Genomic DNA, 20,045 nt, shown 5'->3' on the forward strand with positions numbered 1-20,045 from the left:
GTTTGCCGGTCGCCATCCATTCCTCGCTTCTGAACTCTTCTACCAGGTCACAACTTGAGAAGCTTTTAACAATCAGACTTTTTAAGACCATTTCATTTTTAAAATGTAATTTCACTCGGACTTATGAACTCTTGTGTTGTGCTGAAAATCATTTTCTAATTTGGTGTTCCAGGTCAAAAATGATGTGATATCACAAAATCTTGAATTCAATCTCACTGTCAACTTTTTTTCTTGTAATTAGCACAGGTTTTGTGTTTCTTTTTGGAACTGATTGATCATAGGCCTCATTGATCCGAGTCAATATACCTTAGTTTTGGAAGGGGAAAAAAAAACATTATTTGTGAATAACTTGGGCAAATTCACTCAAAACCTGAGGTGCATAAACTCTACGATCAGTCGGTTCCAAAAGGAAACTCAAAACCTGTGCTAATTGAAAGAAAACAAGTTCGACATTCGGTAATAATATATCATAAGAAATTAAGCATTTTTTTGTATGATCATTTTTGAACGGAAATACCACAAGTGTAACAGATGGCGGAAAAAAAATCCCCCAAAAAGTAAAAAAAAAAAAAAAATCAACATTTATTTGGTTTTAGTCCAGTGTGATTAGCACTTTTTTCGGGAAGAAGAAAATCCTCTCTGGGTCTAAATGCTTGCAACACAACATGAGATTGAACAGATACTCTAGTTGTTTTCTGAGTTTAATGCAAGTTGAGCCATTGAAAGCATCATTTCACAACTCATAAAAACAGTCATGTTCCACAATGGACGTCATAATATTTTAGGTTGTGTGAAAGACTGTTTACTAACCTTGTTTATGCAAAGTTAAATCCAATCGTTCTGTCCTGTCATGACGACATAGAGCTGGTAAACTTGGCAAGTTTCGCAAGATACTGGCATTGATACCAGTAAATTACTTAAGAAAACTCAAGAATTGCACAAACATGCTTACTAGTGTCAGAGGTTAGATTCCCAGGAAAAACGCTCACTGATGTATTTTTTATCCTTGCATAAAAGTCGCTTCGGATTAAAGCATCTACTAAAAAGCTGTTTCGCCGCTAAAAGGATGATTTAGATGATGTCACACATCCAATAACACATTTTTGCATTAAATAATTCATGCAGGCACTTTCTGCATTGAAATTTGTGTCACATATACATCCATAATGCACTACAGTAAACATCTGTTTGGGAGTTCTCAACTTGTTTAGAATCTGGAACGTTCCTTTAAAAGTGTGCATTGTGATGCTCTAACAAGCAATTTAAAGGCAAACAAAATGGCCTTAAGGCATGGCATATTTTGGACACAGAAATCAAAACATGATGCATTTTGATAGACATTTTTCCATTTTATTAAATATAAAAGTTTTGTCCCAGTTGTATGTGGGCTAACAGAGAACTGAAGTATGAAAATGCCCCAGAAAAGAACAAAAACCAAAGAAACAGACTACTGTGGGAGATCGGTCATTGTTTCAGAAGGCGAGGCAGCGGTTTGGGCCGATTCCCTCTGTGGAGTGTATGGCTCAAATCACAGGAGAATGGCCTGTATGCAACCGTATCAAATATTAAATAATGAACAGGAGCAAATGAAACAAAAGAAAATAGATCGCAAAGTGGCTTGTTGTCGACAAACGTTCATAAAGCCGTGTAGAATAGAAATCTGGTCATCGGTACCGCCATCCTACAGTACAATTCAAACGTTTTTCCCGCTCCATCTTGCATTCGGACATCCACACGCACACATACACAAGCACGCTCAAACAAAAATCACCTACAGCAACTGTGCAAAAAAAGTCTTTGGTAATCAAAGCAATTCGAGATAGAGAGAGGAAAATGTAGAGGAACAAAAACACTATCCATGACTGATACGGTTATACAATCTCTAATATACACAACCTCAGCCCGATATCGTACGAGACTGAACGTTCAATAAATTAGACAGTGGGAATGAGTTGGAAAGATCTACATCCAGCAGTTTCATTCACAGAAGTCAATAAAAATTAAATCAAAATCAATGGAAACAAAACAGTGTTACAATGGATCCCCCAGACAAATAAACTGGAAAAACAAACCAAAAGTCAAAAAAAAAGGGAGCAACTTTTGATCAATGGCCCTTAATTGTCACAATTAAGATTGTTATTTTATAGATCCCCTTTTCCAAGGATGAATCACTTGTTCATAGCTCTCTGTAAACATTCACAAATAAACATTTACCGTTTGCCAGACACCACATGTCCGTGTCCAAACTCCCTCTTCCATCATGACGCATTTTCCGGCGAGGTCCACAGCAGTCTGTACGTGAGGTGCCATAAATATAATGCTCAGTATTGGATTGGTAAAATAGATCAATGTTCCTTACGCTGCTAAAAAAAAGATCCGAGTCTGAAAGTGTCGCGCTGCTCCTGTACAGTTTACAAAACGAGTTCTTATTTCAAAATATATCCACAGAAGTCTTTTCTGTAAAAAATAAATAAGGTAGTTAAAAAACACCATAAAGAGGAAGACAGACGGGTGGGTTGTGTGCGCTTGCCGGGTCTATTCTGTCCTCATTGAATCGTTATTAGAGTTCGAGATCTTTCGGAAGCCGTGGTCGTTCTTCTCCAACCACAGCTCCGCCAGTTGCTGCGTGGAGCCGTGCGAGGACGCTTTGGATCCCAGGCACATTTTGTATTGCTTGGGATCGAGGTTGGGGTCGCAAACCACGGGGTGGTGGACGTGCACGATGCCGGTGTCCGTGCTGCGAAAAAGCTTGATCCCGGACTGGACGAATTTGTTAAAGAGGTCCACGTCCTCCAGTCCCCAACCTTGGATGGAGACGTCAAAGCCACCCGCTTTGGCCAAGTCTCCTTTGTAGACGCAGACGATCCCGAAACCGTAGTGTCTCCACAAGCCCGTTTTGGAGGTGAACACGTAGTGGTTGTCACTGGGCACCTTGCCCGCATAGACAACCTTTGGGTCGTACTGGCTGAAGATGATGGGAAAGTACGTCTGCTCTCCAAGTATGGTGTTCCCGCGACATCTGCTCAAGAAGTCGGGAGTAAACAGTAAGTCCACATCACAGTAGAAGAGCAAGGAATCATTGGTAAAATGGGCCGAGCCGACCTCCAGGGCCAGAGCACGGGAGAAGGGTCCAGAAACCGGTTTGATCTCCATGTCGGCTTTGGGATACTTCATGTGGTACTCCCTCATGAGCTCGATTTGCTTGATGCGCTCCGTGTTGTTGTCCGTGCTAAAGAGCAGAATCAGCAACTTGACGTTCTGGTTGGGAATCAAGCAGATCTTCTCAAAGTTGGCCATGAAGCGCACGAAGATCTCGTAGCGTCCCGCCAGGGGCACGAGGATGTTGATCTTCTTCTCTTTGGGTTCTTGTTGTTCGAGGCCGGCTTGGCTGCTCAGCTTGAATGGGACGAGCATCTTGAGAGAGTTGGACAGGAAAGACAGCGAGTCTGAGTCTTGGTTGATCCTGGCAGCCAGGACTCGCGCGTCCATCTCCTCGTCTTCCAGGAACTGGATCTTACTGAAGGTCTGTTGGAGATAGGCGTGCCTCCTTACGGGCACCGTCATGGTCTTCCCCTTGTGCTTCTTGTAGAGCAGCAGGAGATCCAGTACGTACTCGGCCCCATACATGGGGTTGACCCTTCGGTAGCCGTACTGGATCTCTTTGAAGTCGATGACTCTTCCTCGTGTCTTGGCGTTGGCATTAATCATCTCCATAACCTGCATGATGATGTCGTCCAGCGCCATCTTCTGCGAGGAGTCGATGCCCCGACGCGGAGGCTGCCCGTCCGAGGATGAGAAAATGTACTTGCCCGTGAGGAACTCCCATTCTAGCACCTCCTCACGTTGGTGGGGATGAAAGCGCATGAAGGACGGAGGCATGCCCAGCTGGAGGTCTTCCTTGTGCACCTCGGTGTTGCTGTAGCGGCTCATCTGCACGATCTCACGGTGGAGCTGGATGGTACGGTGGCGCAGCTCCGCAATCTTGCGGCTCAACATGTAGCTGTGCAGGCGATACTGGTACGGCGGGTTCTTGTTGGGGTGAAGGGTTATGGCCCGGTGGATCTTGCTGTTGTGGAGGTCACGGATGTAACCCTTCTTGTTAGGCTCGTAATTCTCATAGAACAGCTGCTGCATCTGAAAGAGAGAAAATGGGTATTGATGAGTGGATTGGACATCGTTACGGCTGAACTGTGCAATGAAGACAGATCATTAAAAGCTTGGAAACGAAAAACAAGAATGGGTAGAATGCACACTTATTTTCAAATTAAAGGCCAAACTGAAACGCAAACAAGCGAGTTTGCCTTAAGACACAGGAGAAGGTTGGAAAGTGTCCCACAGACCAATCATGGAATCAAAAGCGATACCGTGACATGGGTAAGATTACAGAACAAGACCTGTCTGAGGAGTCTGGAAGGTGATACCATCACTAGCACAGAGTCACATGACCCAACTAACCCATTTCTAGGCCAGTCCTGTAATGTGGTTCGCACATATATATACACAAGGGCAAAAGTACAAGAACAACAACAACAACAATTATTATTATAAAGCAATTTCTTCTTCTTAAAATGTATATATATATATATATATATATATATATATATATATATATATATAAATAAATAAATAAATAAATGGACAAATAAAAATATTAAATAATAATAAAAACATTATGTAATTTGAAAATACTACTTTAAGTAAATAAAATAATGAATTAAAAAAAAGAAGCTGTTCCTGAAAACTACAGTGCTGAGTGGACAATGTCCAATATATTGTAACATTACTAAAAATATCTGAAATGTCTAAAAATATCACTCTACTTACAGTATGACTTGAGACGACTAGTGATAATGATAGATCAGTTAATATTTGTCCATTTTGAGATAAATAACAAGTGTAAGCACTACTTTCATTTCATCTAGTCATAAGACCTGACGAACCCATTTCTAGCCAGTCCTGTAAAGTGTAAAAGAGCAAGAGCAACAAAAAATGAAAATAAAATTTAGTATAAAAATCATTTATACTTTCAAACATATAAAAATATGTATTATTTTAAAAATACTTGGTGAAATAAAAAGATAGATAATAAAATTATGCTCTTATAACTCCAGTGCTGGGTGTCCAATATATCCTGTAAGTCTGATATATTATCAAAGTCTAAAAGTCTAAAAATATTGCTCTTAAGTCAATGTAAGTAATGATAGATCAGTTGATATTTGTCCATTCTGAGAATAACAAGTGCTACTTTCATGCCATCTGTTGCTGCCATTAAATTACATTGAATATATATTGTGCTTTAAAAGGCGTAAAGTTGGCATGAAGGACACCACAAAGACAGCAACAACTCAGTACCAGTTACGTTCTCAGATTCAATATCCCACAAGTCTGTCGAATCATTTGTGGACCAAGTAATAACCTGCAATCATTGAAGACAAAACCAGGTGCTCCAAACTGCAGCTCTGCTGGCTCTGGCTGAAAGGGTAATAAGGGTGTGAGAGGAACACGGTGCCAATAAGCAGGTTAGGTTGACCTGAGAAAGCCTGAGAACGCTTCTCCACAGCAGTCAGGATTGTGGGAACACTTCATCATTAGCCAGACCGTAATTATCCCAACTCCGGGTCACTTCTTTATTCTTAAGGCACTTTATGATTCATTATAAAAATTCCAGGCCGTTCATTAGCGTTTGGAGTTAAATACCAATAATAATGAGTGGCGTCTACGAATAGAGGCAGAATTAGAGAAGTAAAACTTGGAGAGGAACTGAAGGTCGGTTCAAACTCAAAATTGGTCCTCACATGCCAGGACGAGGTGCATCAGTGTTATTAACGAAATTACAAGAGCATCTCTCTGCCCCAAAGCAACCACTTACATTTAGTCTTTAAGCAGAGGCTCTCATTCAAAACCACTCAAAGCGCATCTTTATTATAGAGGCTTCCCAAACCTTTTGACCGACGAATTTCCATAACTTTCCCACTTTGATTACTGGATAATTGAAGCATGTGAATACGGGATAAGATTGCACTCTCAAAGAGCCAAGAAAAATGCAGTTCGCTCTAGAAATTTCCATGACTTTCAATTTTGGCTCTCAGAAATGACTCTTTCAAGGCTGCGTTTCTTAAAATTCACAGATATTTCCAGATTTTTCATGACTGTGGGCTATAAAAATGGTACCATTGGTAGGGTATTTAAAGCGTTCTGAGGGGGTTTGAATAAACAAATAAATAAATAAATACTACATGGCCAGTATTACAGGTACTAGATTCCCAGATTTTCAAAAAAAATTAGATAAATAATAATAATAAAAAAATAAAATGTAGTGGTTGCCATGCTAATTATAAATAATTTATAGCCAATGTATGAATAATGTATACAAACCAATCTATATAATTATTATTTAAAAAAATTATTTCATATATAATAGAACAGCATTGCATTAGGGATGTAACGATATGAAAATTTCTTATCACGATTATAATGACCAAAATTATCACGGTATTGTTAAAATGTGCTGGAGATGTTCAAAAAGTAACGACACATAGGCTAAATCACTTCAAGTTTTATATTTAAAAATCAACAAATAAAATGACTTTTTGTTTGCATAATCACTAAACCAATAACGTTACCAATGATGTTCGGATCTTAAATGGAGTGTCGCCCGCCTTGTTGGCAGAAGCTATTTACACCAACGTGTGACTGGGCTAGTCAACATTACAAAAGACGGGTACCAATCATCAGCTCCAGTAGCGCAGATGGTAAAGCGTGTGTCCTACTCCTTTTGACCTGATCGACCCAGTTTCAAATCCGCTTTTTGGCAAACTTTTTTTCTCCCTTTTCAAATTTCAGATCACATCAGAAAAGCATTTATTTTTAATAAAAATGAAGGAAATAATCAAAAAGTTGAAAATAAAGTATGGGGTAGGGTTAGGGTAGGTGTAGGGAGGGCTTTTGTCCCAATAAGGTGGCATCCATTTAATATGAATTAAAATGAAAATTAACACTCAATACGTTATTATTGCGTACTGTTTTATAATGTTTTACTATACTGAGGTGCAGATCATTGCCACTATTTGCAATAAGTAGTATAAATAGCAGAAAATCCTGCTATTTTAACAGTGTAAACAGAATCTATAGCTATTTGCACTTAGTATAAATAGCATATCACTAAAAATACTGCCATTTTCACTTAGTGTAAATAGCCACTGCCTATTTTAAACGACAATTTGACTAACAACAGTTTAATAAAGCTTTGAAAAAGTTTCAGCCTGTAGGCTAAATAAAGAAAAGGTGTTAAGTCAAAATGATAATTGATTAATAAATTATATGCATTTTATCTGCTCCATAAATAATTCTAGATAACTTATCTGAATTGTTTAAATGTGTAGAATCCACATAAACTTGTTTTCCATCAATCGGTCAAAATTTACAGCGGGGCATGCAAACTCGGTCCGTTTTTGGCCAGACAGAAACTGCACACAGACTGAATGTAAATATAAGTCTCTGTAAATCCACTCTCTGACAGCAGGTGGCGCTTATGGAAAAGCTGAATTACAGCAGTTTCCTGTAAACTCCGTGGACAAAGCAGTATAACGATTAAGAACACTTCCTTTAGGTATTACATGGAGAGACGATGAAAACAAAATGCCATTGAATCGTTTCTGAAGACAGTCAGAACCTTCAGAGGTACATTCATATAATTAATTCATTCATATGTATAATTCCCTTAGCACTCTTTTAAAACATCCCAGCTTTTCCGCCCTATTTTCACTCAAAATGAAACTACTCTGCGTGCTGTGCGCACGTGAGACTGTTACTTAAAACGGTGCTTTATGCTGAATAGTATTTATTTATTGGGAGTTGTTCAAATCGCGGTAATCGAATACGGTTTTAAATGATAATTAATACGGTTTTAAATGAAACGGTAATACTAATCGTGGGGAATTTTATCATGATTTATCGTCAAACCGGTAATCGTTACATCACTACGTTGCATATATGTTGTTGTTTCTATTGAGAAGTAATAGTTAAATATTATATTTACAAATATATATATATATATATATATATATATATATATATATATATATATATATATATATATATATATATATATATATATATATATATATATATATATACACATACATACATATATATATATATACACACACACACACATATATATACACTGGATGCGATTGCACTCACAAAAAGTTAAAGTTTCCGTGACTTTCAATTTAAGCTCACAGAAATGACTCCTCCAGGCCTACATTTACATTTACATTTACATTTATGCATTTAGCAGACGCTTTTATCCAAAGCGACTTACATTGCATTCAAGTTACAGTTTTTACATTTTATCAGCTCTTGCTTTCCCTGGGAATCGAACCCATGATCTTGGCGTTGCTAGCGCCATGCTCTACTATTTGAGCTACAGGAAAGCTATTTCCATTTAGGAAATTCCCAGATATGTCTACAGGTTTTTCATGACTGTGGGCTATAAATACAGGTATTATAGGTGTTCTGAGAGGTTACTGTGCAATGTGAGACTTTTTAAGCTACTAAAAACACGCCACCAATTAGGTCATGAGATGGATTTACTCATTTCCCCCACAATGCCCTTTTCCCATCTGCAGCTCTGCGTACGGCAGTTGACACAAATGAAAACATTTAGACTGCGCTGACATTCAGATAGCAGACGTGTCCCTGTAATGGAGGATGCCAGAGAAATGAACTCAAGCTGCAATCGCGCAATCACACGACGTCCTCGAGCCTAAACAAATACATTACAACAAAACAATCACTTCATTCCCACAGATAAATGCACACGACTGTATGACAGCATCAGTCTGCTTTCTGTTAGGACTCGACGGCTTTCCATTACAGCCCATAACAGGAAGCTAAAGCGAGAAGGTTCGAACGAGAAAACCTTAAAAGAACAGCTCATCCAAAAGACTGAAATTCTGTCATCATTCACTCGCGCTCATGAGAATTAGTCCAGTAAACCACAACAAAATGCTCTACATATGAGAACAATAATAATCATTCAAGCTACACAAGAAGCCAATAAACAAGCCTGTAAATCAATCAATCAAATCAAACCTATCTACTTATATATATATATATATATACACACACACACACATGTATATTTTAGAGAATGTTTAAAATTTCCAATAAATGAATAAATAATACACATTTTTGGAAATGACAATTTGTTAATGCTAAATGAGACTGCTGAAATGCATTACATAATATAAAAAAAATTAAATAAAAATTACATAATATTTACTCAATATTATGTGGTGTTTTATTTATTAACATATTTAAAAATAAAAATTTTGGAATTTACACAAGAGGAATGAACATTTATTGGCAAGGAGACATGCTCAATTAATTCTAGCAATTCTATAATCTATTTATCTATCTATCCATCCATCCATCCATCCCCAGAAGAAATGTTAATTTATACAATATTACACAATATTAATTGGCCATAGCAAAGCTCAGTTAATTCTATAATCTGTGAATGATCATCAGCTGATGACAGTAATCTCACAAAGGCCAAGTATCAGCTGCTCCATATACTGCATCATGAACCCATCTCTACACTGTAAGCCAAATCACTGAATTACATTTAGCAAACGAGTCCCTGTCATGTGATGCACATTGAAAGCAGTCACTTTTAGCCCTAAGCAAAAGTAAAGCTTGAATTGTTGACAAAAAGCTAGAGAAAAAAGCATTAACAGTGCACAAAACCAGAGCGAGTCCTAATGTGACACGCAGACGCCGGGATCAGAGTAAAGCGACTCACAGATGAATGTTTGACTTCTCCTGCGCCCTGTTTCCCTTCAAACACAGCGGGAGAGTTGCTTGGCACGGGAGCCTATGTTAAAGTCAACATGTTGTCATAATTGACCCCATTTACGCTCCTAATGAATCGTTCAGTTGAATATCCTGTTAGTCAAATGTGTTGTGAATGCGGAGCTTTTTCCATCTTTTATTCTTTACCAGCACTGATTGATTGTGACGTACAGCTGATTCTCATGACTTCTTCTCCGTTATTATGACAGTGTTGGTTGACTGGCAGATTTGTTCGGGATGGTAATTAGCGTGGGAATGAAATCTGACATGGAGAAGCACATCCCGCCGCTGGAGCATGTGATGTGAGATTACAGCTCAGATTCAATCCGTCCACAGCTCCGATAACAAGCCACGCTTGACTTACTGGCTTCAGATTGCAGCTGCTGAGATAACGTGACTTATTTCTCCTTTTTCTAACATGTAAAGGAGTGATCTGCTAATAAGCTGCTCCCTCATTTAAAGTCATATAAGGCCTAACTCAAGCACATTCACCGTTCATTTGGCTTGGTTGGGAGTAAACATGCTTTCAATATCCTTAAAAGAAGATTAATGTAGTGCATAAGATATTAAAACTCACTTTCAATTAGACGCTGTATTAATCTCTAAGCTGAAAACACAGAAACAGCTTTGATAAAGCAGTATACCAGCTGCTATATGCATATGCAAATGTGCATTTTAAGATTAATGCATCGACTGATAACTGTTCCCATTTAGCCAATTAATATAAGTGTGTCAATACCAAAAAAAAAAAAAAAGCAGCCTTGTCAACAATAAGTTAAAACACATTTGCTGTTTTCAAATAGTAAGTGGTGATTTAAGTAAATATTTTGATGCATTATTTTTATAATACTATATTTATAATATCATATTTATATAATATTTTACATTCGCTTTCATTTTTCTTTCCAGTGAATTTGGAGTAAATTCAAATATTTTGTGGTGAATTTATACTCCATAAAATAAGGGTTTATTACATCAAGTTTTTTCATGCATCACAAGTTTTATATAATGCATACATTTATATTATTTTATAAAATACTTTTTTTGCATGTTAATATCATAGTGTCAGTGAAGCGCAGGGCCGGACAGTGACGTGAGGTGTTGTTGTTCCTGTGATGTGATTAGATTAATCAGCGTCTGACCGGAGAGAGCGTCTTAAACCCATCAGAGCGAGTGAGATTTATCTGCTCATGAATAAGCAGCATCACAGCTCAGCCTGAATCAAAGTCATATATGTGTGAGTCCTTCCCTACAGATCCCAGACAGAGAATTAAAAGCATCCATTTGTGCTGGAACATTTGCCAGCGTTGTTAACTCAAAGGACTGTGAAGTAAAACAACGGTAATTCTTTCCACTATTTAATGGGAAGTGATTCCTCCTGGTGTTAAACATCTGTCAGGGCTGATTTGATGGCCGAACTCTTCACACTGCTGGTGAGCATCAAAAACAGATGGAGACTTTCTCTCTAATATCTTATGCGTGATGGCACAGGACTGGACCGAAACATTTGTTTATAAATGCATTAAGTAAAAAAATAAATAAATAAAAAAGATGAAACATTATGTAAATTAAATCTAAATCACTATGTAATCATGGTCAAATCCTCTTTCTAACAGCCATCTCCAGAAAAGACGTCGTAACAGTCAAGCAGCCATAAACAGAAAACTTAATTACTTGCCATTTACTGAAAAATGCTAAATATAAAAAAGGTTGAAAATGAACAAATCATAGCCAAAAGATGTTTTTACTATGCTAAATAAATTAAATAAATTGTACCTAAGAAAAACTCAAATAGTTAAAAAAAACCTAATAAAATGGTGAATAAAATGTAAAAAAAAAAGTAAATAAAGATGTTATAATATCTGAGATAATACATTACAGTAAATTTCTATTAAAATAATAACAAGATAAAAAAAATAAAAGTATTAAAAGTAAATCGATGTAATCTTACCTATGAAATGCTAAATGACATCAAATGTATACTATTAAAATATGGTAAATAAAATAAAAATAAAATAAAGTAACTAAATTGTAATGCTGCCTGAGATACTAAATAACAAAGTAAATTTCTATTAAAATAATAAATAAATATGTAATCGTACCTATGAAATACTAAATAACTTACAAATTTTTATTATTAAAAACATCGTTCATTTTAAAGAAAAAATATTCTTCCTCAAACTAAATTTCTTTTCAAAAACGTAGTTTGGTTGTTTGCCTTTTCGAAAGCAATAAACAATAAAAAACCCCAATAAAAACAAAACAAATGTGCAGACAAAATACATTACTATCATCTAAAGCAAAGTGAAGAGTAAAGATAATTTAGTTTGAGAAGTCACACCTCTCACATTTCTAACAATATTAAAAGGTTTATTCCTAACATCATAAAACGGTGAATAGCTCATTTGGCTCAGTTCAGAGAGTCATCTGCTGGCTGCTCGCAAGAGGAACCTGAATAATGGAGATTTCAGCGCCGCTGTCGCTTAATGATGGACGTCTCTGGTCTGGGCCTGAACTGGCACGCTTTCTCTCGCCGCATGAAAACACTTCAGCGTGCCACATTCAAAATCAGCATTATGCAACACTCACAATGACGCAGATGAAGCTGCGTCCTCTGTATCACTGTGAAAAAGCCTTGTTGATTGAGAACAAGAAACGTTCTTGAAGCAGAATGAGAGCGTGAGGATGTGCCAAAGGATCACCCGTCTGTTTCTGGAGGTCAACGGGTCTCATCAGCAGAAAAGAGCGCATGCATTCGGCCAGAAAGTGACGAGGTCCCAAAAAAAAAATCATCATGAAAATCAGGTAATGTGTGAATGCCAGTGCTGAATGCAATCGGCATCATGCAAAAAACATCATTTGATGAATTACTGCTGGCACGATTTATAAAAAAGGTATATAAACATCCCGTTTAATCAAAACTCTGTTGTTGATTGATAGTTAATTTTTATTTAACCTTAAATCCAGAAAAATGCAAAAGAAAAAAAAAAAGAAAAGATTTCGGGCCCCTTTATTGTAAAAAAAAAAAAAAAAACAAAACAAAAACACAAACATAAATCAATAGGATTTACTATTTCAATTAATAAGATGTTTTTATTGAATGCAGAAAAATGATGATGCACAAAAAACTGAATTTAATAAAACTTTAAGGACAATTTTTTTTTTATTATCAATACTGCATAAGTTTCACAATTTTAGTTAATTAGATATGTTTTTTTGATTATTAGAATTGAATTAAACAATTCAAAAGAAATCCAGAAAAATTAACTGAAAAAAAAGGGGAAAAAAATGTAATTAAAAAAAGGAAATTAGTAGTAGTAGTAACTAGGGGTTGAACGACTTCTGATTTTTTAAAGTCGACTTTTATGTGAAGAAAGTCGATTCAAAGTCGACTAGTCGCTGATTATTAGAATTGAATGCATTAGAGAGCAATTGCGTGTGTGAATTAATTCTACCTGGCAGCTACTCTCTACTAGTAATGAAGCTGTGGGATTTAGTTAATAAGAAATATATGCTTGAACGTTTCAGTTTCTAAGCTATTTTATTGATAAATCGCAGAACAGTGTTGACAATACATTTCCACGCTGAACGATTCTGTGCACGCGCGATCTGCGCGTGATGTACGCGCTACTGTCTGAAGCCTATGTGTGCGCGTTACAGAGCAGCAGCGCATTATATTAGAATGGCGATTAACTGACCTGTACTATAAGCTGTTTAAAACGTGCATTCTCCCGTTCAATTTCAAGCATCCAGTAATATAATCACACATGTCTTGTGGAGCGCTTTCAGAGTATGCATTTATTTGTCATTTTAACTGTTTGGAAACGGAGCTTAAATGTGGAAGTCCTTCAGAGATTTCTTATATTATTGTGCCCTCCATAGGGCCAGCGACTAGTCGACGTCAAGCTTAAAGCATCATGGCAGAGCATTAAAGTCGACTAGTCGATTAGTTGGTGCAACCCCTAGTAGTAACAACAACAAATTTTTTTTTTAAAAACCCTGCTTTCACAGGTCCCTAGAAATGTAACTTTTGTTAAACTATTAATAAACTTTTGTTATGTACATACTTTTTTATTACTAAAATTAAACTATTAAAACGGAATCCAGAAAAATTAAAATGGAAAAAATGGAATTTGAGAAAATTAAAATGGAATTTAAAAAAGACTTAAACCGTTTCACAAGGCTCTATATAAAAAAAGTCCCAATCTATCCAGGGTTTACACTGAAAAGAACGAGTTACATTTAATAAATGACCACTTGTTAAAATTCAATAAGCATATTAAATAAATGGAAATATATTCCAACAGGAGAAACCGTACAAAATTCTTTCACCTCAAACGCTCCTCAGAAACCAAACCTCTGAGTTTTAATAAAAAGCCAACGATTTGTCCATCAATGCCTGCGGATCGGATCATTCCGGTCAATAATTGGCCCCATTGAGGGGCAGCGGGGGTCTGTCACAAAGGACGCTCTCAGCAGGTAATGAAGGTGAGCGGAGGTGGATGCTTCTGTCACTGCCCTCTTTATTGGATCGATTCATGGAGCTTGACACAGATATTCAGCTCTGATAATTGACGGCCTCATCCAACACCTGTCAGCTGAGCGGCTCCACGCAGAGAAGAAAGAGCACCGGAGCGGGACGCTAATGGCGCTGGATTCTGGGAGCCCAGGCAGCCGGTCAAGGTCTCCTCATTAACATCTGCTGACGCACTCAGAGACTAATCAAAGCTGAGACTTCAGCGCTGTCAGACGCTCTCTGACCTCCCTCAAGACAAACACGCATGTCCAGCTGAACTCTCATCACGGGACCTCAAAAGAAGCCAAAATGAGGTTCTTTACCATCTAAAATAAAATAGTAAAGTGAATGAAAGTAAATGAAAGTAGTAAACCACTAGTAAATGAAATTAATTTACTAGTAAATCAATAGTAAATAAAATAAAAAACCAAGTAAATAAAATGTTAACTATGAAGTAAATTTAGTAAATTTATAGAAAATAAAAATAATTGCAACTGAGAATACTGAAATAATAAGTGACATGCAAAATTTCTATTATTAAAATAATAATAAAACGAATAAAATGTAAATAAAATGTTACCGTACCTATGAAATAACAGTAAATTCATATTATATTAAATAAATAATAAACTACTATTACTAAAATAAACAAAAATAAATAATAACAAATGAATAAAATATCATACCTATGAAATGGTAAATAACAGTAGATGTCTTGTCTTTTTAACAAATAAAAATAAAATTAAATAAAATTAAATTAGCTGGAGCTGAACTCTGAAAGCCTCATTGGACAAATTTTTTTTTACTACGCTAATAAGATAAAAAATAAATAAATAAATAAAATAAATAACTAGCTATAAAATTACCTATGAACATAAAATAATATTATTCAAATAATAATAAATAAAATACTACCATACCTACGAGATAGTAAATAAGTTAATGTCTACTAAAATAATAAATAAAAAAAAAAACCCAAATAAAAAAAAACTACACTCTGGGATGCATCATGGAACATCAAAAGATAAACAATGTTTCTTGCAAAATAAATAAAAAAGCAAACAAATAAATAAATACTATTGTACCTATGAATATAATAAATAAACGCTGGAGCTCAACTCGTCATTCAGACATTTTTAAGAAAGATGGTGTGGTCGAAACACTCGGTGGCAAAGATATGAGACTTGAACGTTAGGAAGTACAAAACACTGAGCAACTTCTAACTACATTCAAGCATCTTTCATCAAAATCACATTTATTTAATACGGACTAATTCTACTGTAACCAAAACAGATGTAGATGCATAAGTGCACATGAACAAAGGACAAAGATGAAATCAGTCATCGGCCATCATATGAAAGCAGCTCTCATTACAGTGATGACAGGAATCCAAGATGAGTGTTTTTTCTCCCTTAATTTCTAATTAAAATCCACAATAAAAGGTCCTTCTCTTCCCACAAACTATATGCATATCTAATCAGCGATCATAAGGAAGCAACTTTTCAGGTCATTGCACGGATGATGGACATGTACAACACATAACAACTCAATAAAAGATCATAAAGTTGCCAGTTTATAGCATACAAACAGGGTTTACTGATCTGTTAAGATCAAGGACAGTCCGTTTATTCTGCATCATAAAATCTCAATGTGGCTCATCCAACCAGAATTTAGAGTCAGAAATGTTATAAAAACACTTTCATAGTCTTTTTTTTTTTTTTTAAACTGAAGCATTACCAATCTGTTTTCTTGCCACTTTGTGGTTAATTGGTTATTAATAATTTTTCTTGTTTGTTTGTGTATATCTAGTTCCAAAATAACAGAGAAAAATAATCATAAAAGAACAAGATATATTTAATTCACAGGATTACAGCCTTTGCTTTTAACTGAAGTGTTATGAAAAGATAATGTTTTCATACTGATGCCAAACTTGTCTTATGTTATTGTTGCTTTGTTTGTGTACATCTAGCTAAAAATTAAATAAAATAAATTCAATAAGAAAAAAGTTTATGCATTTTTCATTGATATTTGATTCACTGGATTATCTAAAAATAGCCTTACATCATGATTATTTAATAGATGAACCTTTTTTCCCATTGAATTTCCAGCAAAAATAACTAAAACTTCTCGTGGTGATGTAAGACTTTAATCATACCGCCTACATCGTGTTTAGAAAATTAATTAGAAAAACAAAAATAAACAAAACAATGAATCATCTTTTAATACCACTTCATTGACTGGCTTATCCAAAATATGCACATATAAATTCCCAGCGTAAATATGTAAAAAAAAAAATCTCCTCATACCATGATCTAAGACTATATTCCTGCCGCCTTAATCTATTATATGGAGTATTTTTTGCCACTGCTTTCTCACAAACATGTGTCAGTTTTTAAATCTAGATCTGAAGATGCCAGACGACATGAATCCGATGTCTTTGTGAAACACGTCTGATATTAAAACAGGCCAGATTGGCGTTCGATGGATAGGAAAACAAAATCAATCAAACTCTTATCTTGCTCCACAGCGCTTATCTAGAGAATACAGTGAATACAATACAATCAGCAGAGATAAGAGAGAGAGAGAGAGAGAGCGCTGAGAAGAGCCTCCTGAAGTGCTCGAGCCACGCTACACACACACACACACACACACACACTCACGGAAACTATTACAGCTGTGGGTTAAAGTGCAGCCCAGGACGATTCGGAGCATTCGGCCTGAGATTCCTGTAAAACACACTGATAATGTCTGGCACTGCATCCTGTTCAGATAGGAAACCCAAACAGGCCGTAATGACGACCCAACATTAGCCACAACCCAAAAAAAGTTTGCTATCGGAGTGTTTTCACACTTGGTTTAATTGCTTTGGTCTTTTACAGCAGCAGCGTGAGTATTACAGCAGATGTTTACTAATGGAGATATTGACTCGAGAAGAGAAGAGAGTCTCAAACGGACTCAAGACCACACTAAAGCTGTAGTGTGAAAACAACCTAGTACAACGAGATATAAGAAATTAAACTTCAGACCCATTAATAGACCAATACTCTGTATGACCAATTCATTAATTAACATTGTTTCCTGTAATGTCAACTCCAGAATGTACTGATCAAAACAAATAATAAAATTAAAAATAATCTAGTAAGTGAAAAAAAAAAAAATTATATATATATATATATATATATATATATATATATATATATATATATATATATATATATATATATATATATATATAATTGTTTTTTTTTTCTTTTCTTTTTTTTTCTTTCTATTTTTAGTGAATATATATTACGGTGTATATACACACAAACAAGATGTTTTTATATGCAAGATAAATAAATATACATAAAAGTAAAATATAAAAAAATATATATATATATATATATATATAAAATAATATACTACATTTTATTATTAAATAATCAAATAAAAACAATAAATAAAAAGTAAAAGTGTTATTGTACGGATAGTCAATAACAGTAAGTTTTAAAATAATATCAAATAAAATAATACACAAATGAAAAATAAATAATAAAATAAACTACAGCTGAACTCTGGGAGGCATCGTGGGACATCAACAAATGCCAAAATCATTTTTTCCCCCCCATCTATGCAAAATAAAGCAATATTTTTCAATTTAAACTAACTATTCTATTCAAATTCTATTCTATTCTATTTTAACGTTGTAAAATGTAAACTCATTCCTGTGATTTAAAGCTGTTTTTTCAGCATCATTACTCCAGTCTTCAGTGTCACATGATTCTTCAGAAATCATTCTAATATACTGATCTGCAAGACACATTTCTGATTATCAGTGTTGAAAACAATTTTGCTGACACTTTTGATCAATTTAATGCATTCTAGCAGAATAAAAGTAATCATTAAAAAAAATATCTTTCCAAAATTTTTTTAAAATGACATTTATATTATCTGCCATTGACAAATTCGAAATTAAAGATAATTGTAATTAATTAATTTAATTATTTTATTTATTTGTATTTATTTATTTATTTTTGTGTGTGTGACAGTTACAATTAAGCACATTTTCCCCAAAAGAAAAGTCAGTCTCTAACCAAATCAAACTCTGACATCAGCCATACTCCGGTCTGTATCAGAGCGTCCTAAATCTGCTCTGAACCGCGAGAAGAATTTATGTTATGGCCTTCCAAAGTGGTGACGTTAAACCATCATTACTGGAGAGGGCCATCTTGTCGTCTAGTCGCATCGGGCCACTTAAACCCAAGACCTCATCTATTCAGTCACAGACCCGAGTGTCTCTTTGTTCAATTTTCTTCTGCATTACTTTATTATGGAGGCTTTTCATTCTGCGCTTAGTGAAATTGCGTCTGCAGCGACAGTGCCATTCCAATTCAATTCCAAATGACTATAATACAAAGAAACCTGCCATCCCGTCCGCTGATAGAAAGTATACTTAGGCTGTCCTTTTTGTTTTTGGGTAATTGAGTTACAAAGCTCTTCAATTTGTAATAACCAGGCCTGTCCCTTGGTGGGATGGTGCAGTAAGCCATACCCCTACAAAGTCAGATTTCCATCCCTGGCAGTCGCAGAGAGAACAGTAAATCTAATAGACTGCGGGAGTAAAGGGAGATGACATTAAAATAAGAAAAAGCACAACTTTGGAAAATCTGACTTATGAATAGAGGAAATTCCATATCAACACGAGGCTAGGATTGAACCACAAAGTAGGACAGGAAGTAGAGGGAGAAGAGGAGCTACCTGCTTTGTGGCGGCCAACATTGTTCAAAAACAGTCTGTAATTAGAAAATGAATAAAGAAAATAAACTCGTTCCTGATGTGGATTTCAGCGTATAAATCAGGCCAGGTTCAGACCAAAACAAAGGAAAGCAAAACAGCAGAGAAAAATGGTTTATGATGGCTTCAAAGATTTTTTTTTTTTTGGCATTTTGGTCAAATAAAGATTATATTACATTATTTGTAACAATTCTATTTTAATGATGAAATGCAAAAAACAACAACAACAACAACAACAAAAAATTATATATATTAAATTTGAATAAAAAGAAAATCATAATAAAATATTCCCTACATTGTGAATAATATTAAAATATAATCTTTTCATCAATAAATTTATATATAAATAGTTTAATAAGAAGATAGACAGCCAGATAGATAAAATACCGTGAACTATTTTAATTTAAACACCAACCACTAATAATAATGTTATAGTTGCATGATCTGAACAATATACCAAAAGTTAAGCACAATATCAAAAAGGAAATGAAATGACTAGTTAGAAGTCAATATGAAACTCTATTTGCAATCCATTTGACTTCTTTACTGGGACACACTTATGAGGATAAATTTTCAAAGAAAAAAAAAAAACAAATGTGTGAAATTATTGGGAACTGATAGCAGGGTAGAAGCAGGTGTTTGAAGTCAGTGAAAAGACCAGAAATATGCATAAAGAAAGTACAGTATAAATACCATCAGGTTTTGATTTCATGTCGACTTTAAATGGGCTATAAAAGTCAGCATACAAATTCTGGTGCAGAAACGCTCGAGAGAAACCTTCTTTATTGAAGCCATGCTAAGACACAGTGACGTGCTGAGGAACCCTGAAGCCCAAATCTGCTCTCTGAAAGAGCCGGTCAAACTGAAAGCATGAAGCAGCAGCTCTTCACATCTG

The 20,045-nt window shown here is 35.4% G+C and overlaps 1 protein-coding gene across 1 annotated transcript in view; it reads right to left on the bottom strand.

The window, feature by feature from the left end:
• Positions 1-1,324: 1,324 nt before the first annotated feature.
• Positions 1,325-20,045, bottom strand: part of chsy1 (chondroitin sulfate synthase 1) — a 73,441-nt gene continuing 54,720 nt past the window's right edge. The window contains exon 3 of the mRNA XM_058782004.1: positions 1,325-4,134. Coding sequence (XP_058637987.1) covers positions 2,536-4,134 — 1,599 coding nt within the window. The 3' untranslated portion in view covers positions 1,325-2,535. The remainder of the gene's footprint in view (positions 4,135-20,045) is intronic.

Source organism: Onychostoma macrolepis, chromosome 07, assembly GCF_012432095.1.
Source record: "Onychostoma macrolepis isolate SWU-2019 chromosome 07, ASM1243209v1, whole genome shotgun sequence".
Taxonomy (NCBI): Eukaryota; Metazoa; Chordata; class Actinopteri; order Cypriniformes; family Cyprinidae; genus Onychostoma; species Onychostoma macrolepis.